The following is a 21,395-nucleotide window of genomic DNA, read 5'->3' as shown; positions in this document are numbered from 1 at the left end:
GGGGGTCTTTTTTGGGGATGTAATTTATAAACCGTAAATGCAACCCTAACAGGGTTCTCCCAGGCTTGCAAAGACTAATTTTAATGAGTAACCCTATGGTTTATTTAGACAACAGACCTTAGTTAAAATGGTATTCCTTTGTCAAGCTAGTTTCATAGTTTCTGCTATGTTCAATGAATTTAACGGCATTCCATCCAATTGGAAAATTCAGGCAAAGTCATCAAACAGGGTAGATTCTGAAATATGCTGAAAGGCTGTGTTTCAATTCTGGGTCATCGTATTAATGTTATGTGATGTCTTATAAATCACATTCTTTTGTTCCGGGTCATGTAGGGCATTTTAGCAAATTTCGCATGACATATTTTCTTGGGAGAATGCTGAAATGTATTTTTTTATTTTTGTCAGAGGAAACCCAAATCAAGGAATTACACGCATGTAAATGCAACATGTTAGATACCCCATCATTAATAGCCCAGAGAGTTAGCTATCTGGCTTCAATGTTGTTCACCAGAACAAGCTGTCACCAGTATGTCAAGTCAGAGAGCCAAGTCTTTAGGCTACCCCATCATAATATTCTAAAAAGAATGACATGTTTTGACAAGTGCTTCTCATGTTGTTAATGTTTCAGAGAAACTGTGTGATGAGAAACCATGGATATGAATGAATTCAGCTTCAGTTTTAAGTGTGACTGGTGTAATTTCTCAACTAAAAATATCCTTGAAATCAAAGATCATGTCGACAATCACAAGAAGGCAGCCACTGGACAAAGCATTGATGTCACTACAGGAGAAGCAACAAGTGACAACAGTGGGCCACTTCCACCTAGTGCTGCAGAGGGTCAAATTCAAACAACTGACACCCAGTTAGTAGAACAAAATAGAGAGTTCCATGATATGAAAGCTCGGGAAAATGATGATGTTGTGGAGAATGATGCAGATGATCATGATGATGATGATGATGATGAGGGACAGATAGGAGATAGTAAAAATGGAAGTGTAGAGTCAGAGACAGATGATAGTGATGATGATGGGTCTGAAGACAGAAGCCAAAATTATGAATCAAGTGAAGAAGACGTTACAGATGAAGATGAGGGTGATGAGGAAGAGGATGATAATGAGGATGTTGAAAATAAGGATGATAGTGAAAAGAGTAAACTTGATAATGGTAGTCGTGATGATGCTGGTGATGTAACAGAGGGAATGTTAGATAATTCTGGTCAGTTTTCAGCTGAAATGATACCAGGCAGTGAAGGTATCAAGACTGTTGTTTGGTTAGGAAATTCTGTTCCCAGCACAGATGACCTGCAGAAGAAAACTAGACGGAAACCACCCATACCCAAGAAAGCTATCAAAGGAGTTGAAGAAATGACAAATGAAGAATGGGAGCAAGAAGAACCTGAGAAAGACTCTGGAGCTGTAGAGGATCTCTCACATGATGAGGATTACGAACCTGATCAAAATATCCAAACGATCAGCACTAGAGGTGACCGTGTTGTTACAAGAAGTCGTGATGAACAGATACAAATTCATCAGTTCACAGAGGGACAGAGTACAGAAAGCATTGCTAATACAGCCCCAAAAGTTGCGGGAAAGCAACGGCATGCCAAGTACGTAAAGAGACAAAAATATGAATGTAATCTGTGTCACTTTAGTTGTAAGTATAAATATAGACTTAATCAACATAAGAAGGTTCATGCAAAAGCTATGGGTTCAGTTGGAAAAGGAATGGTCAGTAGAAAAGAGAGTGTGTCAAAACGAGGGACCAAGAAACTGGTACCCTCAGACCGATATCGATGTCGCGAGTGTGACTTTTCATGTAAGTTTAAATACAGATTGAAGGAACACAAAAATGAACATCACAAGGAGGAAAAACCACCACCTGGCGAAAAGCTGAAGAAGACTTATATCTGCGAGATATGTAAATATGTGGCTATGAATAGGACTAAGCTTCTTAGACATGTTAGGAAACATACCGGCGAGAAACCGTTTGCATGCGAAGAATGTGGGATGCGATTCTCTGAAAAGGGTAATCTAGAAAAACACAAAGGTCGTCACACAACTGAAACAAACTATTTATGTGAGGAATGTGGGAAAGCTTTCAGACGAGATATCAACCTGAGGATGCATCGTCGTATCCATAAAACAGAAAACTTATACGAGTGTGAAAACTGCGACTATAAATGCGTTCGCAAAGATATGCTTGAAAGTCACCGAGCGAGAAAACATATCAAAATGAAAACATTGTTGTGTGATAACTGTGGTAAGGGATTCTATAGTAAACAAGAATTGGAGTCCCATCGCCGGAATAAACATTCACAGAGGATAACGCCACACAAGTGCCCACTTTGTCCGGGTTCATTTATTACAGAGTATAAACTGAAGGCTCATCTTAAAACGCACCCCGAATACAAACCCTTTAAATGCGATTACTGTGGCGTACTATTCAGGAAGTCTGCATCTTTGATCTATCATAGACGTGTTCACACAGGTGAGAAACCACTCCAATGTGAACTCTGTAATTATGTGACATCAACACCAAGCAATATATACAAACACAGGAAACGGGAACATGGCATCACAAGAAACCCTAATGGACCCACAAAACGAGGCAGGCGACGTGGCCGATCAGTTGTGCAGGCAGCATTTGCTGACATGAAGTTAGTCATGCTAGATTTGCCAACTCGGGTAACAATGCCACAGCCGGTTACTTCAGCCTCAACAGTGACTCCACTTCCATCCTCAGAAACAGATGAAATCTATCATTATCACAATTACACCCAACCTACAATGCAACTGACCCATTCTGTGGATCCAACACACACACACCAACAGTCATCCCCTCAGTTGCAGCCACAATCCCAACCACATCCACACCCACATCCCCACCAACACCAGCAAGCACCACCCCCAGTAACACACCCACAACAATTAGGTGTGGAACCACTGCCAATAACCCATTCACAACAACCCCAACCCCAAGATGTCATAGGTGCCTATTCTGTTCCACCAGTACATCAAGTTCACCAACTGTTGTTTCACCAGTGAGATATTATGTCACATACATTACAACGGATGAACTAGTACGTCAAGTTCACCAAAATGCCATCATACCTCAACCAGTGTCCTTAAATCTTGACAGTTACTCAGACAAAACTTTCACTGCACAATTAAAAATCAAGTAACTTTGTTTGCAATTTAGTGCATGAGAAAGATTGAGTAAGGTTTGGTGGGAACTAAGACCCCCCCCCCCCCCCCCCACTGGAGTCCTAATGTTACTGTACAACTAGTGCATGTGTAAATTAGGCTTAAACTTTATAGAGAATACAATATTTAAATCTGTTTAATATGAACCATAGCTTTAAGATGAACATCGTGAAAGGTTTAATCATTAAAAATGGATTTTTTGAAGAAAAACAGTATTTTATATTTTCAAAATACATTTTAAGATTCTTTTGGTACTGAAGTGATCTATAACAATGGTCTATAATTTCTTTTAATATACCAGGATGTATGTATCATTATAGTCTAGTTTCCTATATGCGTTCCCCATCACCATGATCATCTCCATAGTATAGTCACACTGGTTACTCTAGCACAAGGTTTTGTGCTTACCCTCAACAGGGATAGTTTAATGGTATTGGAGTGGTGATACAAACATCAAAACAGCTGTACTAATTGAATATTAATGAGCAATAGTCTGAATGTTGTAACCAATTACAACTTCCTGTCAGTTTGTGATGGATTACTCCTGACATGTGCTGTTCACCCTTGCCCAGCAGGAGGTGGTTTAGCCAGATTTTCAGTGAAATTTGTCAGTTTGACTATACCTGGCGAGGATAGTGATTGTAGAAAATGATGACAGGTATAGGACTAGACTAGTATTATTATTAAGGCTTGTACATTTTTTTTTTACATTTATTTGCAAAGCAATTTTGACCTTCAGTACGCCAAACAGTGAAGTCTGGTATATTATAAAATAGTAGTATTTTTTTGTGAAGTTACACTCTGCCATAATTTTATGTGGAAAATTTAGGCAAATATAAAAAAAATTGTGCCCTCAACACTGTAACAGTGGATAATTTGATTGAAGATCAAGGTCATACTCAACATAAAATGCAACTCTCTCTCTCCAACTGTACTGAAAGGATATTAAAGTTACCCTTGCAAAATACAGTACATACATTTTTATTTTCACATCACCATTAATATTTCATTTAACTTTTTTTTTTCTGTGACAAAATTATTGTAAATTTACTTTGTTATATTTCTCTGTCTTGGGGTCAAAGTTCAAAATGATAATGATTCATGAGAGTGTATCTTCTAATTCTGCACAAGAGTAAGTTAAATTTTCATCAGCTAAATGGTATATCTTTCTACTTACTTCGGTTTGTCTTTGACCTCCAAGCACTGTAACCTGGCTATGTTTTATCAGCTAAGTTCAAAGTTGAGATTTGCTTTTTAGTTTCACGGGGAAAAGTATGAAAATTACAACAGAAGTGTAATACATGTAATACTCATAACCATTAGTAGATATATTTCCTTTTGTTGCCCTTGGTTACCAAGAGATTTTTTCAGGTGGCTATCAATGTACATATTGTTGGATGGACTGTATGAATGTATAATTTAAGGTGGACCATTTCTTTAACTAGATTAAAATGTAAGTGCAATATTCAGCATTTCATAACTGATAAAGTAAGTTATAGATTCTACCCAGTATTTTGTTATTTTTTACATTTTATAAGAATTGGAGTATGGGACTTTCGTGAGTTGGTGTTTTAATTCTCCTGCATACCAGTAGAGGGAACAGTTCTCTCTCTGATTCCATGCATTTTGTACAATAACTTTACAGGAGACGTTCTTGTGGCGTCATAATTAAAAAAGGAAAAATAAATCTGAAATAGACTTCAGAATTAGAAAGTTGTCATGTTATTTGTGATTAACTGCGTGTACATACATGTATGATAGCTTATATTGAAATCGGATCTGTGCATGTCAACTACATGTATATAGAAGTTGGTGGTGCTTTCAAATTCGGTCTGTGCATGTGTGAATGCTATAAATTTGGTCTGTGTAGTGTACTATTGACAGTCTGTACCAACATGTTGTAAGGGACGATCACACAATGTCACGCAAGCTCAGTAAGCGAACTTTGTTTGTTTTAGAGGGGAGGGATTCTGGAATCAATCCGATTACTGAACTTCATTTTCACACTTATAAACCAAATTTCGAAGGAAAACTTTCACTTCTTCAAAGATAACAGCTTTTGAATTTAGTACTGAGATGTTAAGTTGATAAAAATTTACTTCTGATGTGAAATATGGTGCTGCGTTTCTGGTAGTATTTTAATGCGTTTACAATCATGTTTTTACATTACATTGATCGTAGTGGAGTGACCACTTCAGTTTTCTTCATAGTTTTACATCATATATAAATGTTTGATGTCGCACTTGTGAATGTTTATTTAAGGGGAGGGGGAGGGGGTTTTGACCTAAACGAATGACATTCATTTATTGAGCTTGTGCGACATTGTGTGAGCGTCCCATACAATACTACCGGGTATAGTTTGCGTTTGTGTCTACCTTAGTTTGTCTATAGTTCCATTTCCAACTGCCCATACAAAATTGAAATAAACTGTAGTTTGTACCCATATAATGCAAGCAGGTTCTAAAATCCAAACAGATACAAATTTTCAGTTTCAAACTTCCCCTCAATAATTCTCACTGTGTAGATTGGATGTATGTATGTATATCAACCTTAAACTGCAAGACATTCAGATTTTTCAAGTAGTAATAATAATTTATTTCATAAGAATATTACAATAATAGAAAAAAAACTTGCACATGCTTTAAAATGCATCCATCAAACTTGTTAATCAGCCTCACATCCAATACTTATTTTCAATTGTGTCAAAATTCTGATAACTTTGATAACACTACCTGTTGCTATTCCCAGGCAATGACTGACTGTATGGGTAAAGTGAGAAAATAAGGTACCGAGAAAATACCTGAAATCTTGGAAGAAAAACTGCTAAAATGGAGTAAAAAAAAGATAAGATACACTGGTTAATGTTTATATATTTTCTCTAATAAAACCATAACAGACAGTTTCTTAAATGTGAAATTGAGAATTTGAAATTATTTTTTTTTTACAACTTTGAAGTATGTTGTACTTTTACCGAAACAAGAGATAAAACCATTTATTCTGAATAATACTCATGTTTCCACTCAAACCCTTGTGGATATTACGCTTTGCAAAAAGGGATTACCATGTGTAGTTCTACAGCATTCAGAGAAAAATGATAAAGGACCCTGCTCCCTTACTATTGATAATTACAGTAGCACATATTTCTTTACCATCTTCATGTGATATAACTGTTACTTAAAAGACAGACAATCAGAGAGATAGACACACATATACATCCAAGTTGTAAGCCTCAGTTTTTTGTGAATATATAGTATAGTTTCTGTCATTGAACAGTCTCAGTGTCAAAGGTCAATCTTTCTGTCATTGAACAGTCTCAGTGTCAAAGGTCAGTCTTTCTGTCATTGAACAGTCTCAGTGTCAATCAATCTTTCAGTTCTTCCAACAGTCTGTCAAAGGTCAATCTTTCAGTCATTGAACAGTCTCAGTGTCAAAGGTCAATCTTTCAGTCATTGCACATTCTCAGTGTCAAAGGTCAATCTTTCTGTCATTGAACAGTCTCAGTGTCAAAGGTCAATCTTTCAGTTCTTCCAACAGTCTCAGTGTCAAAGGTCAATCTTTCAGTCATTGAACAGTCTCAGTGTCAAAGGTCAATCTTTCAGTCATTGAACAGTCTCAGTGTCAAAGGTCAATCTTTCAGTGATTGAACCGTCTCAGTGTCAAAGGTCAATTGTTCAGTTCATTGAACCCTCTTGGTGTCAAAGGTCAATCTTTACACTATCAAAACTACAGTGCTGACCTGAGATTATAATCTGGAATAACAAGATTACATTAAAGTAGTTGATGGCAATCCACTGGTCCAAGCTTAATCTGTACGGTATGCCATGTCGGTGTGCCCTCACACATTTGCCAACCTGTCAGGGCAAAGCGACATGACATATCTTATAGTGTAGCCTGAGCTATGCATACAGTTCAATAGTCTGTGTAAGGTAGATGAATGGAGCATCCCCAACAACTATAACATATTCACTAGTCCAGAAACTAATTGATTTCTGTGCTAACTGAATGTCTTGGCACAGTGTGAACAGTTTCAGAGTATAACCATGTGATTTGACTATTTGCATTATAAATACTGAATATCAGATGGACATTGTCAAGCCAGATAGCGAAGTCTCTGGGCTAGAGATAGTTACGTTATAACAAGTCTCTGGGCTGTATATTTACAGTCCACAATTGCCAATTACCAGTCTGTGTATTGTCTCTGATTTGGAATACACCTTCCTCAGTACACAAACAAAGCTTTCAGAAAGGTCTAATAGAGACCTGGAGACACACATACAAGCACTGCCTTTGTCTTGAAATTTGTCTTTCTGTTACCAATATATCTTAATTCTCCGCCTGCATTTATAACTAAAACATGCATTCACTTATTTACACTATCATAGTTCTATTATCTACTATGCATATACAAAGACACAATGGCACACTAGACATTAAAGGTCAAAGTTCATATGAATTTGATTGACAACCTAAACATAATTGTAGACGTGAAAACCTAGTATTGATTAGTCTACCTACAGTATTATGTACATTTAAATGAGACTGCTTTCAAAATAAACAATTCAATGTAATTCAGAGAACTGATCATTATCAAAACTCACTCAAAACACACACATTAGAGCCACTGTACCGGGAAAAGTTAACAGTAGTCAAATCTACAGTTTTCCATCGATATTTTCGCATAGCTTTGGAGAGGCACCTGGCTGAAATGTTCCGTGAACTCCATCAGACTTTACCTACAGCTAGCCAACAACAGAAAAGTTGGTAACAGTATAGTTTCATGAGAACAAATTTGGCTGAAATTGACGGAAAGACAGAAAACCTGGAAAAATAGATTATGATAGAATGAGTTCTGATAATGAACTGTTGTTATATAATAATAATATCATAATTATATATTACATGTAAAATATATGTACATAGTTGAAAACTAAGTATCTACATGCCCTTTCACTGAACGGCAGCCATCTTGGATATTTCCCATGAACCTCTGCTGAGGGCAATAAATCAGAGATATTACTGAACAATAAATCTGTGATATTACAGGGCAATAAATCTCATACTACACAATAAACTTATACGAAACTAAGACATTAAAATTGCACTTAATGTTAAAACCATAAAGAGTTTCATACCCAACACTCCTTTTTAATCACAACCACGGTAATTTTGATAGTCACATAGTGAAACAACTAATACTCGTACAATAGAAGCAGAAATTAGCATTTGTGAGATGATATAGACTTGACTGCAGACATAACTAGTTTGAAACATATAGTAAATACTGACACTTAATAACAGTTATCTCTACTCAGTCATTGAAGTTTACTACATTGGGTCAAGTTAAAATACAGCTAGCTGATCTAGTCTATTTTCAATAACAGTGATACAGTCACAATGCTGACTCCTAACTATATTCCATGCACAAATCTGTGTTACACAATTACATGTATATCACACTGTTGTAAGTTTATATAGCGGTATACTCCTACCACGTTTCATAGTTACAATAATTTCTGACAACTTAAGTTTGAATAGCACTATGCTCCTACCAAGTTTCTCAGTTACGATAATTTTTGATAACGTACGTTTGAATAGCACTATGCTCCTACCAAGTTTCACAGTTACAATAATTTCTGACAACTTCTTTAAGTTTGAAAAGCGGTATGCTCCTACCAAGTTTCACAGTTACAATAATTTCTGACAACTTAAGTTTGAACAGTGTTATACATGGAACCCATGGTAAGATGTCGCTGTGGTCCTTCGTGTAAAGCAGCTTCAGGTCCACAAGCTAGCTTAGATTTTCTTCTCCTGTTATATTTCTTCTTACTAGGACCACTGACATAGTCTGGGTTTGGACCATGACTGTACTCAGGGTTAGGGCCTTCAGCAGTTGTATACTCGGATCTGTAATTCAAATCAGTGTAGTGTGTTATACTCCAGGGTTTATCATGTCAAGGAAAGCAATTAATGTATCATTAGAAAATAAAAATCTTTTGCTGTTACTTTGCTCCAAAAAACCCAACCCCTACAGGGACTATGTAAGGGCACCGTACTTAACTAGGTTTCTCATCCCAGCACCTTAAAAATGATGGGTCAGTCGGTCAGTAAAAAAAAATATCTTGGTCTTACTTTCATTTCAAATCATACTTTAACGCTATGAATGACTTTGAAATAACAGTGAAGTCAGAAAGAAACTGTGAACCATATGTTTTATTAAAGTTCCAAAATTTCTGCAATAAACGATAATTTTAGCTCAGATCTGCACTCATAGGAGTCGCCATACAATCAGTGATGCTGTGATTTTTATTTTGAATCCTGTCATAGAAAGAGTCAATTATTTTGCAAGGTTGAAGAATTATAGGGTTGGTTGGGTCATGAGAAACGTAGTTACCCACAGAGGAATATACATGATTCTCAATCTTTTCTACAGAAAAGACACATAAAATGTGTTAGTTTACAACTACTCACATCAGATGGGTTCTATCAGGTCCTTTGACTAAGGAACAGTTATGACCCTCTGGCTTACAGCATAGCATGGATCGATACCCACTGCTACTAGATTTATACTTGACAACAGTCTGCTTTGGTTGTGTATGCGCTGGTCGGGTACGAGGTTGGCTTGTAATCGTAGTGGTCACAGTCACAGTTTTCTTGGGTGGTGCTTTTGTAGCTACTGCCTTCTTGGGTACAGTTTTGGTAGGTGAAGCAGTTTTAGGAACTGTTCTGACATTAATAGGTTGTGGTGGTGGTGGTGGTGGTGATGGTGTTGGTGTTGGTTCCTCCGATTCATCACTACTTGAACTGAAGCTGCAAAAACAAAGTTCACTATTATATTTGATGTCGATGCTGTGTTCTCCTTTTCTCAATTCTTTTATTTGTTCATATTTTTGTCTTGGTTGCTGTCACTACATCTTACTGATTTCTCATTACAGGTAACGTTCAAATCTTGTGTGTAAACGTGGCCAATCAAAACCAATGAACCACAGTAAGATGTGTTCTCGTTGGTTAAAATGAGCATGTAAAGGCCAAACTTCGGATTAGGATTAAAACGTAGGCGTGAAAGTCAGTTGTTTGGCAGAGCTATAAAATGAGGTAGTCCTGAAGTAAAGAATGATTCCATGTGATCCTTAATAAGATAACATTAATGCGTTGACCGGGGATTGAAACATAGGCCTTTAACACAACTTTTTACTGGTATAAAGAGAATTGGTCATTCAGCTGAAAAAATATTCATGACCTAAGGGGGTTTGTCACTAATAGACTCATAGTGGTAAGGCTCCTTAGGTCACTCATATTATCCTTGACTGAAAAAACAAACAAACATAGGGCTTAGTATCTAAAAATCTGCTATACCTTGAACTAGTTGAGTCATCGCCAAACACCACTGCTTTAGTGGATTCAGATTGGTCAAATACAACTGCCTTTGTAGAGGAACTGGATGGAACAGTGACAGTGACACCACTAGGTGAAGTTCCACGACTCGGTTCTATGAGACAAACATACAAACGTTATTTGTACTAAAGATGAGTGAAAAAAATATTTTGAGATGTCTTGCAGCTGATTGGAATAATCTAAATATTTATTGCTTTCAGTGTCCTACCTACCCAGTCCAAACTTATCTACATTTGTCTCAATTCCATGTCATTCTGTTGACGATGTTCACTGCGTACAGAATTTCTATGAATTTGAAAATGATTCCAACTGACCATTATGCAAAATATATGCAAAATACACTGACCTTTGACCTCTAGGAAGCAGTGAGATGTAGCAATGTGAAAACTAAACACTGTAGAACTTTGCTATGTTTTGCCACAGTTGATTTTAATAGTTTGATATAGCAAAAAACCATGAAAGATATGCCCTTTATCCATATACTGTGCAAAACACGAAGCCAGAACAATACAAAATTAGTCAGTGCAAGACCTTTGGCAACAGAATCCTCAGACTTGAGCCCTTCTGGGCAGTGCCCACTGGGGTTAATATATGAAGAGGTGACATAATTGTGTCATTACCTGATGTTCCTAGAGAAGTTGCAGATCTTTTGGGTTGAGGACTTTTAGCTGCTGATAGAACTTTCCTGGTTTGTTCTTCGTTATATTCTGTTGTTTCCAGAGCCATCTCAATCAGGAATTCAGGATGTTTGGGGAAATCTTTCGTCAGCTGATTTTTGACTAAAATCAGAGCAAAAACAAGGGTTTTATGGCTGCCATTCAGTCAAAATAGATACTATAAGATAGCGTCATATATGCTTGGTATGGTGTAAAGTTTGGCTGAAATAGGATTATGCATATTAACAGAGGTACATGTACGGCTGAACATGAAGTTATACACATAGATAGAGCACATACCTATAGCCCCCCCCCCCCCCCCTTTGGGCTCTATCCATTCTATTGTGGGGGGGGGGAGCAACTATTGTTGTTAATTTTTGCACAAGACATTTACAACTTTATTATACACAGATCATGAGGTCTCACCTTGGACTTTTGATTTTACTGTGAACATGTGCATTCTGGCTCTGAACCTAATTTAGCTAATTAATCTGAAATAATGTTTGTACCTAAATAAACCAGTGTCAAAATGGAAAACCTTGGACTAATAAATTCTCAATATACTACACGTAATACAGGCAGATCAATTCAGTGTGAATCAATACAACTTATAAAGATGATGTGGCCATACACTTTTGGTCAAAAGTATAGTCTGCCAAAAGAATGAGGAGCCAAAATGTGACAATTGTCATTCCATTATAAAATGTTTGTGTGTCAAAGTCTGTGTTCACACTGCCCATTCACAAACATTAGCATTGGCAAATCAAACTCGAACTTGGGAACAATATTTTTTACATCATTAGCCACAGTGGGGAAAGAAATATCGGCACTCGATCTGAAAGTGTGTACACAACAAAAATTATAGCAAATGAAAACTTACTTCTAGTCTTCTCAGCTTTACTAACTTCCACTTTTACCGGCGCTGCTGGTACAGAGTCATTGGTAAAACTTGTCTGTTTGAAATTGTCAAAAAATAAAAACTTTTCATTTTTGTTCCACGAGTATCAAATATCACTTTTACAACATAATTTTTCTTTCAAGATGATCATACATACTAAGATGTTACATCAATATCATAGAATACATAATATGACATTATTACAACTATTTATAGGAAAAGGGTAATTTTGATGGAAATAAATAATTATCTAATGCACTATGACATATTTAAAATTAAAAGTCCATCCAATTCATTCATGGGTCCCTTGAGGTCCAACACTACAAATATCTACCCAGTAACTTGGGGTACTTGAACAAAACTTTATTTCTGAACCTAAATTTGCTACAATTTTGCAAAGGTAAACTCTGAAAACAAAGTCATCTCTTTAGTCAGTTTAATTTGTATACATCTGTGGTGTTTTTTTCCGTATTTTGTCAGATATCAGACAAACAAGTCAAATCTACGCTGACATCAGAACTTGGGATGGCATTGTGTTTGTCAATAACAACTTGAGTTTCAAACTTGTCATCAAAGTTCTAATGTTCAATTGTTTATAACTTTATTTTCCATATCACAGTCAGAATGTGATATGAGAGCATATATACTACCTTCAAGTTCCATCAATAAGATATATTCATCCTTTGATCTCATTCCAATGTGTAATTCGATTTGTTATCAAAGTTCCCAACATTAATTGTTTAATTGTTCAACTTCATTCCTCGTACCGGTCACAACGCCATCGATAGGGTATACTGTTTTCTAGTTCTATCAGTACCAATGAGACACTTTTACACTTTGCTTTCATCCCGACAAACATTCCTCATCACAATCTCACACACTAACTTTTACAGTCATTTCTCCAGGAGATGGTAGCTTTGTTCCTATCAACCATAAACTACAGTAATTGTGTCATAAATGATAAAGGCATTTACTATCTTACCACAAACCTTTTTGACAAGCAAACTGTAAAATAAATTAAGTAATACCAAGATATTTTGCCATTGTTGGCAAGGATCATGCTTACTTAGGTTGGTCAAGTCCTGGTAGTCAGTTACACTTGTTATTGACTACTTGAACAGTTGATCAGTACATATGGTTGAATAATTTAGTACATTTTCCATGATATTGTCACGTTTTTACCAAACCATCTTTTCAGACATGGCAGTAAGTTACATTATTTCTTTCACTTGGGCAAACATGATTGTATGCATTGCAACACTGATTGTGTTTGTTTACTGGTGATGGTGCAACTGACTAAAGCAGAAAGTTGACATCCCTGATGGTACTGCCCCCTCAATGGCAAAAAACCTTGAAGCATTCCTTTTGAGGGCAAACAAACTTCAATGAGAAATAAAACAAACATAGTCAGATAAGGCACACATGCACACACACACAGGCCCATGATAGTGTATAAAGACACTGCCCCATCCTACCCATCCACCCACCTGCATACACACACACACACACACACACACACACACACACACACACACACACACACACACACACACACATATATATACAGACACACATTGATCCCTACATATCACTTCTACCAAAACTTTAATGTTAGCAACGTTAACAACATGATACAGCATTCAATGATAGAATTACCAGCTCAGTGAAATTTCTTAACACAGTATATATATTTTCAAAATTCTGAAATGTCTACTTATGTTTACCGAAGGAAAGAATGGCTGTGTGTAAGTTATCATGAGATTGATGCTTTATGGTTGCAATTTACAGGAAAAGCAGTTAGGATAATTTGAAATGAATATTTGCCAACATTTTACTTTTTGATAGTTGTGTTATGATCACACGGGCTCTATGTGTGATTGATATGAAATAGAAATGGTCATAATTATGCAAATATGCAAAGAAGTTTAACTCAGTGATAAGAACAGTCCAGAATATCAGATTTTTGCAAAAGGTCAATCTCCCCCTGTCTGACACAAACATGGCTCCTCTTATTTCTTTGATACTATCATGTGTTACCCAATAACTTATTTCATCAGTCTCTGACTTGTGATGTCAGTGTTTTGTGGATTCACAAAATAGTGATGTCATCAAATTGCCGTTACACAAAATAGTGATGTCATACATTGTGAAATTCATCAAATTCCAGATACACAAAATAGGGATGTCATCAACTTGTGGATATACAAAATAGTGATGTCATCAAATTGTGGATACACAAAATAGTGATGTCATCAAATTGTGGATACACAAAATAGTGATGTCATCAAATTCTAGATATACAAAATAGTGATGTCATCAAATTGTGGATATACAAAATAGTGATGTCATCATATTGTGGATACACAAAGAAGTTATGTCATCAAAATGAGGATGCACAACGATGTGATGTCATCAAAATGAGGCTACAAAAAGTGAAGTCTTAACTACTACTCAATCAAGTATCAAGAAACAAAGAGAACTCATACTTGTGTCAGTCTGTGGAAAACAGATGCCAAAAGTTAGTGAGTCTTAACGCAAAAGCACAGCAAGCAAAGACATGATCAATAGATTGATTGATTGATTGATTGATTGATTGAGCAAGTGAAGGATTGGAGAGATAGAGAGAATGCACTCTGAAGTGAACACAGCATGAGATCCAGGTGATGGCATTTTACAGACCTCCTGATCACTGTCATATGAATATGACTGACGCCCTCGTCGTTTGGCTGATTGAATACGTCTTTGCCTCTGCTTTTGGTCAAGTTTATGTTGGGTATTACGTCTTCTTACCTCCTCCTGTTCAGCCTCCACTGCCCTGCGTAAAGCAGCCTGCTTTTGCTGCTCTCTAACTTGGCAATCAATGCAATCTAAACCTGCTCTTGCCACCTAGAAAGTCCAAACACAATGTCAACTACCCTTCTCTTTTACCAAAGTTTCACTGACAGCCAATAGCTAACATGCTCAAATTCTGAATAGCTAGTCTGAATTTTATAGGGCTGGACCGGGGAAGGCCTTAGATAGTATTTGTAATGGATTCTGGCAAGCATTATATCTGAAACAAAACATGGTGGTTTTGTTGATAATAATGGTAAGGTAAAGGACAATGTGAGAAAAGGAATTTGTTTCTAATCATTAGTTTGTGATTGTCTCTATTTTTTCAAATACTCACATAATCAAAATGTATGCTCTATATACCCTTGGGTCAGAACTCTCACATTGAAATAATTAGTATGGTCATAGCCCCCTCAGGATCTATGGTAGGGTAATAGTATGGTATAGTTAAGTAAAATTTGCATACAGCAATACATCATTAAAATAAATCTATTTCCTTTTTTTCACAAAACTGCATCATCTACATGTAAATGAAAAACTTCAATATTACCAAGTTTTCGTTACATGAGTTAAACTCTGGAAGACATGATTTGAACATAAATCACACGTCATAGATCAACACTTGGTATACAGATATACTGAACATCACCTACTCTCCTACATATTGTGGGGGATACATGAAGAACATTGTCAGTGACCATTCATTGCATATGATATGAATCATGGTTATGCTAGGGAGTCTAACACTATTCCTATATTTGTAACCTTAATCTAATCCTCCCCAGCTTGCATACAAATGTGTAAATAAGTACCAGTCTGTCCACTATTCCATAAATGCTTGCCATATGATGTTTAGCCTAGCTAGCAAGCCAGTTGGATACCAGAGGAAAACAGACAAGATACACTAAGACAGAAATATAGACACACACACTTAAAGAGTTAAATCTCCTTACAAATTATTAGTGCTAGATATTTTTTCTGCACAGATGATGCTAGTCAAGTGTTTAGAAATGCGGAGAGTTTTGTTGTGACCATCCAATTTCCCTTCTTTAAAGTGTTCATATTGATTATAATTGGGTATTTATTTTGGAATTTTAATTCATAAAACAACTTTATTATGTTTTTTTACTTGAAAGAAGAATGTGAAACATCATATACCATTACCAAGTCCTTGTTTGTAACTCATTAAATAACAAACTTTTTATACTTTTTTTTAGCAATTTTTTAGTTAAAAACAAGGACTTGGTATATGATGTTTCACACTGTTTTTTTCAAGTAGAAAAACATAGTAAAGTTGCTTTTTATTTAGAAATTAAAATTCCAAAATAAAACCCAATTATAATCCATATGGAAACTTTACATAAATAATCATAGACTTTGCTGTTTGACTACCCATTGTTTTGTAAATTACTGCTGAAGTGACCTATTATAAGTCCACTCGTTGGACTGGGAGGTCTTATCATGGTTATTGTTTTTGTCAATGTAAACTTTTGAAGTAAACCTCAAGTCACTATAATGAATAATTATACTATTATACTATACACAGCTAAGTATATCTCAACTACATTTATTTTTTTTGTACTACATTGATCATTGGTCACTTTGAAATCTCTTTTTTCCTACATGTAATTTCAGCCACTTGTTTTACATAAAAAAATTTCATCGATGGTGAGTATATGATTTGTACAGGACAATATACCACATTATAGTTACTGACAAAGTGATGGCCTGTGTAGTTTGGGTACTAGCCTATAAGCTTAGAAGTGCTGTTTGTTGGGAGGTGGACTTTTGACTAGAAGAGAGGGCCAGAAACACTAATATTGTAGTGTGCATGTACTTTCAAAATTATCCTTTCCAAAACTTTCAAAACAAACTTTCAAGACAAAAACTGGTCAAATTCTTGGCTATTTTGAATTTTTATGGGGTTTTTTCTTCAGTTTGATGATCTAATGTTTAGGAACTCAAGAACTTCTTTTACAAGTGATTGCTTCATTCAATGTCATGCATTTGGCATCTGTAACAAAACGTTGAACCCTTGTTTCCCCTAACCAGAGTACATCCTCATTAGACAGTTATTTCAGAAATGGCTGCAAAGTGAGTACATGCAACCATAATATGGCATTTGCCTCATTGTGTTTGTCTATTCTCTTCATGTTTATATACGTACATAATGTAATTACACATCTTATTGTGTGGCTGGGCTACTAGTGTGTGTGTTGACCTAGTTCATACAAATCAACGCATGGTTATATATTAATTTTGATATGGTGTAGCAAATGATTAATAAACTTGGTGTCTTGCTTCCCGTCTATTCTTTCCCATACCGGTATCGCAGCATTTTCTTTGTTTTCTTACCGCTGACCGGTATGGCTTATATTTCACTGACAGTTTGGTGTATGAGATTTATTTACTGACTCATGATTGGCTGATCCACTCATTTGCACAATATCAGTAACACTTTGTACGCCTACCTTGGGTACAAGTAACCATAATATGGTATATTGGACATGGTGAAAGTTAAAATAATACATGAAAGTTTCCACATACAATAGAAAATACTACAGACAACGATATTCTTGGGAGTTTTGAACTTGAGTGTTACTAACCATACATAGAAAACCAAAACAATACGTAAGAAATTCTACACATACTATTTTGTCAGTTTGTGAACTTTGACTTTACATATCATAATTATGTACTTACCTCTTTGGCATGACAAGTCTTACACTTTGGTTTGGAAAGTGTATGCATTGGTATTGACTCAGCTGCTCTCTGTAACATGATATAAATATTCACATATTTAAATATTTTATACAAGATACAAGGTTCAAACACCACCAAGTCTATGTATAAATCTTTTTTTTTTCACAACAGAATATCATTTCCTCGCACTGACTAAATTGTTCTTGTAAAACAGAAACTGCATTCACCATAGACCATTCAACAATCTGCAGGTCGGGACATTCTTGTATTTGTTGCTAAAATATTTAAATTATTATTGGAACAACAATTTTAAAGTGGCACATATGGATGAGGATTAGGTATTTATTTTAGATTTTTTAATTTATAAAACAATTTTATCATGGCTTCCTCCTTGAAAAATGAATGTAAAACAACATTGACAAAATGTCTGTAACTCAATAAATTACAAAAAGCTAAAAAAAAAAACTTGTAACAAGGACTCAGCATTACGTTGTTTCACATTGATTTTCCACATAGGAAGCCATGATAAAATTGTTTTATAAATTTAAAATTTAAAATAAATAGCCAATCCTCATCCATATGACGGTCCACTTTAACTTCTTCCATTGTTTTGTTTCCATCATATATTTTGCAGGGGTATGTATATTGTCTACACAACACACACACACACACACACACACACACACACACACACACACAGCAATACATCATACAATTTTTATAACATTGATATTACTTTTCAAATGTAATACCATTTTGTCATTTGAATTCTACACTAGTACAAAAAAAAATCATTTTAAGATATTTACTAATTTGAATGACAAAATTAGTTTAGCTACTAACATCAATCATACTAGGGCATTATTTGTTTGTACACAAAAACCTACAAATTGGCAGAGTACATAGTCCTTGCTTTCAGGCATAATGGTTGAAAGTCTAATTCCAGTAAGTAATCTGGACATTTTCAGATAATTTAATCTATGCAACAATTGATTTTTTCCCCTAAACATAAGAAAGTGTAAATATTCTGGTATTTAAATCTAAATAACATAATTGGAATTATCAATAGGTATTTGAAGATAACAAAATAATTCTTTACATTTTTTTATGGACATTTTGTCTTCAAATGAAAATGAATGTCTTGATTGTGCGTAAATCACTATTTTGTATTATATATATATATATATATATATATATATATATATATATATATATATATATATATATAGATATATAGATATATATATATATATATATATATATATATATATATATATATATATATATATATATATATATATATATATATATATATAGTTTTATTCCATTCTGGGTCTGGTAGCTGGTTGAGTATTTTGTGTCATATATATACTTATATTGAACTACATTTCCTTGTTGTTTTATATACCAGATATGATGTGAAGTATTTTAATTTATACGCATTCGAACAACATGAACAGTGTACTGTGTTAATAATAATTGATATGTTAATTAAATTATGGTATGTTGCATTAATATTGTGAAAACATGAACCACGCAATATATTTCATCGTGTAACTCTGTAGCTATACACTGTACACATACCTCTTAGTCTTTCTTATACGGCTTAACAATTAACAAGAACGTTATTATTTCACGGCTAAAAGTGGTTCTATGTTCAGGATTACAGTTTAACCAAGTACATGTACTGCGTAAAAAAAATTGAAAACAGCATACCGATACATTAGGCGATGGCCTGGGCGATGGCCTAGGAGATCTTTGCGGATGTACTGGTGCGGCTTGCGGTTGATAATATTTGAGCCGTGGGTCCTCCCATGTTGTAGTTTTACTAGCATGGTGTATAAAAAAGCTGAGGAAAGATATAAAGTACAATAGTTATTCAATAAAATACAGAAAGAAGTACTCTTTTGCCTAGTATCGATTATACATAATTTAACTAGGTCACGAAACCCTACCCAGGAGTGTCCAGTGACTACGAGTCATCTTGGTTGACCCAATTTGACATTGACTGGAAATGACCATTTATTTAAGAGTTTTGTTGAAACAACACTCAAGAAAATTACAATTGTATATACACTTTTTGATATTACTTACTATCTTCGCGCGTTTGCGTCATATTTCGCTTCCCAACCCGGAGGAAGGGGCCGCTGCAAATAGTTCTGCTGTGCTGGGTATGCGGCCATCTTGGAAAATGAAAGCAAGAAGTGCAAATAACAAACAAGGGCGCCCTCTTTAGTTTTACTTGGAGAGTATAAATGTTCAAGCGATAATAGCACATTGACATAATGGTGTGATTCTCTCTCTTTTTTCATTTTTTAAAAAAAAGCTTTATGTGAGAATAATCTATTTCTATAATATCACGTTCCCCAAAAATGGTACCGTGGTATAAGTAGGAATATGCAACTCGTGCTCGACACAAAAGTTGTATGTATTTTCTTTAACTGTTGTGTCGCATCAACTACCAAATTCTCGAAGAAAATCAGTTTGCCAAATTTCAACAAGATGATTTTTGCTATAAAAAAAATACCAATCACTAATTAAAATTAATAGTAAGGGACGATCGCACTATAATCGCACGATCTCACACAAGCTCAATACGTTTAGGGTGAGGGGGTCTGGTGCCAATGCGATTGCTGCGATTCATTTTCTCACTTCTAATCAAATTGAGAAAAGTTGAACATCTTCAAATAAACGACAACAGGTTCTGTATTTATTATTGAGATGTTGATAAGTTGATTAAAGTTTACTGCTAATGTGATATACAATGTTGGGTTTCTGCTAATATTTCATTGTGTTTACTATGTTTTTAAATTGAATCATCGTGATGTGACCGCTGCAATTGTCATCATTATATGGTGGCATCATACACATGTCGATGTAACACTTGTGAACATCCGTTTAGGGGAGCCCCCACGCACGTGCACCCTCTCCCAAAGAATGAAGTACGTTTATTGAGCTAGTGTGACATTGAGCGATCGTCCCTGAGGCATGAAAGTAGACGTTGTGTCACCTTCATGTTGCTGATGACGTCACTTCAAGACAAGTTAGTTCGATTAATATCAATTTGAAACGACCATGTATTCACCAAACCGATAAACTCTTTTATCGCTAAAGAAACTTTGGAGAAAGTTTTAACTTTTACAACAATTGTAAACCTTTCTTACAGGATGCATCAAAGTTACTGGTTTAAAGAAACCACGTTGGCATCCAGACAATAATATTTCAAACAAAATTTTGTGTCACTAAAAAGGTTTTTATTTACGTGGTTCTGTAGTATGACTATCATAGAGACTGAAAGTTTACGTAAATGACATGGGTCTCGAAGATAACGTATATATGTGCAATCATGTCGCGCTGTTCAATAATGTTCTACCTCCAGCTGCAGGTCGGGGCATACCCTCAACCCCAGGTAGAACTACCACTAGTGTGGTCACAGACCCAGCTGCGTAAGTTGGGCTAGCATTGACAACAATTTGCAACGAGCCGTTCACATGACAGAACCAATGACACAACCTATTACAGGCTGTAAGAGCAATCTAGTTCCTACACAGTATCGTTACCATTTACACCTCCACTCACATAGTCTAGTTCCTACACAGTATCGTTACCATTTACACCTCCACTCACATAGTCTAGTTCCTACACAGTATCGTTACCATTTACACCTCCACTCACATAGTCTAGTTCCTACACAGTATCGTTACCATTTAC

General features: G+C 35.5%; 1 protein-coding gene across 1 annotated transcript; it reads right to left on the bottom strand.

Annotated features, from left to right (window-relative positions):
* Positions 1-5,838: 5,838 nt before the first annotated feature.
* On the bottom strand, positions 5,839-19,867 carry LOC144433695 (uncharacterized). Its single transcript, XM_078122047.1, has 9 exons — positions 19,779-19,867; positions 19,401-19,533; positions 17,685-17,753; positions 14,940-15,035; positions 12,132-12,204; positions 11,216-11,374; positions 10,557-10,689; positions 9,672-10,010; positions 5,839-9,107 (listed from the first exon to the last, which is right to left on the bottom strand). Exons 1-9 carry the CDS (start codon positions 19,865-19,867, stop codon positions 8,909-8,911), a joined length of 1,290 nt encoding a protein of 429 aa, XP_077978173.1. The 3' UTR covers positions 5,839-8,908.
* Between the last annotated feature and the right edge of the window lie 1,528 nt (positions 19,868-21,395).

Source organism: Glandiceps talaboti, chromosome 4 (assembly GCF_964340395.1).
Source record: "Glandiceps talaboti chromosome 4, keGlaTala1.1, whole genome shotgun sequence".
In the NCBI taxonomy this organism is placed as follows: domain Eukaryota; kingdom Metazoa; phylum Hemichordata; class Enteropneusta; family Spengelidae; genus Glandiceps; species Glandiceps talaboti.
The sequence above is the reverse complement of the archived record's forward strand: the minus strand, read 5'-3'. Positions and strand labels throughout refer to the sequence as shown.

What these genes read in the sequence shown, in the direction of transcription:
- LOC144433695 (XM_078122047.1), bottom strand. Translation starts at nt 19,867, where the DNA reads ATGGCCGCATACCCAGCACAGCAGAACTATTTGCAGCGGCCCCTTCCT. An exon ending in GGCCATCGCCTAATGTATCG is followed by an intron (nt 17,754 to 19,400) that starts GTATGCTGTTTT and finishes ATCATGTTACAG; the next exon opens with AGAGCAGCTGAGTCAATACC. An exon ending in AGACTTGTCATGCCAAAGAG is followed by an intron (nt 15,036 to 17,684) that starts GTAAGTACATAA and finishes TGGACTTTCTAG; the next exon opens with GTGGCAAGAGCAGGTTTAGA.